This window comes from Lactuca serriola, chromosome 2 (assembly GCF_051521515.1).
Source record: "Lactuca serriola cultivar US96UC23 chromosome 2, Lser_US96UC23_V15, whole genome shotgun sequence".
NCBI lineage: Eukaryota > Viridiplantae > Streptophyta > Magnoliopsida > Asterales > Asteraceae > Lactuca > Lactuca serriola.
This window is the reverse complement of record NC_136409.1, coordinates 113,456,541-113,459,259: the sequence shown is the minus strand read 5'-3', so window position 1 is coordinate 113,459,259 and position 2,719 is coordinate 113,456,541. Positions and strand designations below refer to the sequence as shown.

At 34.3% G+C, this 2,719-nt stretch overlaps 1 protein-coding gene across 1 annotated transcript; it reads left to right on the top strand.

Moving 5' to 3' along the window:
* The first annotated feature begins 428 nt into the window (after positions 1-428).
* On the top strand, positions 429-821 carry LOC145089483 (putative receptor-like protein kinase At5g59700). Its single transcript, XM_079027915.1, has one exon. It carries the CDS (start codon positions 429-431, stop codon positions 819-821), a length of 393 nt encoding a protein of 130 aa, XP_078884041.1.
* The last annotated feature ends 1,898 nt before the right edge of the window (positions 822-2,719 follow it).

Sequence of the window (2,719 nt, the reverse complement as noted above, 5' to 3'; positions counted from 1 at the left end):
ATTGAAATGAGATGGTGACCAGAGATGGTTCCGGGAACCGGAAGAGGACAAAGTGGGGTGGATCACTTTTCCAACAATATGTTAGTAATTTATATTATTTAATAATAAGTGAAATAATAAAAAATAATTAATAAAATAAAAAATGTATCATTAATTGTCATTTAATGTGTGCTAGGGAACAAGAATGGAACAAAAAGATACCATAATGACTCTTGAATTAGAAAAAAAAGTTAGAGAACAAACATGCATATTACCTCAAATTACAGTGACCATTTGCATAATTTACTCTGACTAATAGATAATCACAAAAAGTAACAATATAGCAAATTTCGGTTTACAACGCGACTCCAAAGCAAATTCGGTTCTTTATATATTCATAGAAAATCAGCTGCCACCTTAACCATACATAATCACCAATATAAAAAACAATGTCCTCTTCAAGGTTAGAACTAGAAAAACGTCGAATTCCGCTAGCGGAGATCATTCGGGCCACAAAACACTTCAGTTCAGAAAAGCTGATCGGAGATGGTGGATTTGATATGGTCTACAGTGGACAACTCTCTGAACAATGGAAAAACCGCCTAGTAGCCATTAAACGCCTTAATCCTAATGGATGTCAAGGAGACGTCGAGTTCAATAATGAAGTCAAGATGGTTTCAAATTTCAACCATCCGAACATCATCCCATTCGTTGGTTACTATGATGATGCAAATGAGAAAATTGTAGTTTACAAGTATGCTATTAAGGCCATCTCCAATGGGAGTTTAATGAGGGGTTTAATGGGGAGTTTAATTTCATTAAACTCAAAATCTTCGTTGTAGAAAAATGAGTAGGATTCAATGGAATGGGGAGTTCAATCCCCATTGAACTCTATATTCTCTCTCTCCACACACACACACACACACACATATATATATATATATATAATTTTAAAATTTTAATTAATGTTAATTTTAATTGTAGTTTTTAATTTTTAATTTCATGCTAATTAATTTTTTATAAATAATAATAAATAAAAAGAAAATGATAAATGATTTGACAATCCATTAAATTGTATAGAGTTTAATGGAGTGTAGAGTTTAATGAGTAAAGTTATATAATGAGTGGAATGTACATGTGTCAATCCATTGAACTCATATGAGTTCAATGCATTGGAGATGGTTTAACAGAAACCTCGATCATCACCTCCAAGGCAAAAATAAGAGGCTTCACCTAACATGGGAACAACCCCTGAAGATTTGCTTGGGGGCAGCAAGAGGGATAAAGTACCTACACTTTGGTGTTGGGGAGCATAGGAGAGTAATTCATAGAGATGTGAAGAGTGCAAATATTTTGTTAGATGATAATATGGAAGCCAAAATATGTGATTTTGGTTTGTCAAGATTAAGTCCAAGAAATCAGCCAGATACCCATGTCCGTACAAGAGCTGCTGGTACGTGGTTTTACATGGATCCAATATACAACGAACGAGGTATGCTCTCTAAAGAGTCCGACATATACTCATTTGGAGTGGTAATGTTTGAAATGTCAAGTGGAATATTGGCTTATAATACTAGGCACTTTAAAGATACCAAACAGCAATCTTTGATCCACATAGTCCGAAGCTATTATGACGACAATAAATTTGTTGATGGACTTGACAAGTTGATAGATTCTGCTATCAAAGGGCAGATTAAGATGAGTTCTTTTCATAAATTTAATGATATTGCACATGAGTGCATTAACTTTGACATAAAGAAACGCCCTACAAGAGATAGGATTATCGAGGCGATCCAGGAAGCACTTCGTATTCAAGTAGGTATTTTATTCCATATTTTTAAGGAAACATATTTTCACTGCAAGAACGAAAACTATCATGCATGGATTATATAATATGATAAGTTATTGGCTATTTTTTAACTATGCTTCTAATCTTTTCTATAACAATATATTTTCAATAAAAGAATGGCTTTGTTCTAGTTTGACTCTAATACGTCTACATATTATGGGTATATATCATGTTGCTGTTCATATCTAATGATACGTAAGGAAACTATAGTTTTTTTAATATAATTGTTAAACAACTTCTGCTAAATTTTGGCCTCATAATTATTCCATAAACTGTGCTTTCAAATCGACAAACAGGAGAGTGAAAAAATTGTTTATATGTTGGGGGCAAAGGATCTATTAATTACATGGCAAAATGACACTCGATATTGGGATTGGGGACATATAACTCAATCAAGGTCTCTCTTTTTCTCTCTTTATGGTCATTGTATGTTATTATAGGGCATTTGGCTTTCATATACGTTGTCATCTGTGTAGGTTCCCGAAGGTGTGGATACTTAGAGGAGTATGGGGGCTTGAAATCAAAGGCAAAATAGCAGCTGTGAAGCTGTCAGAAAAGAGTATATATATAGCGTATCTTGTCTTCCGAGGATTCCAGAGGACTTGATGTGCATGGGAATTCAAGCATAACTTTTGGTGGGAGAAAAATGGAGACTGAAAATGTTTATCTTCAAAGACCAAAGGCTAGGGAAACATGGGAAGAAAACTATGTGTTTCCTTATAGGAGAATGGATGGGTGGATGGAGATTAAGTTGGGAGAATTCGAGTACAAGCAAGGAGATTATGGGGAAGTTGAGATGGCGTTTAAGGAGGTTAAGTGTTGGAAGACTGGTCTTATCGTGGAGGGTATGGAGATACTGACTAAATAGCTTTGCATTTATATATTTTGTTT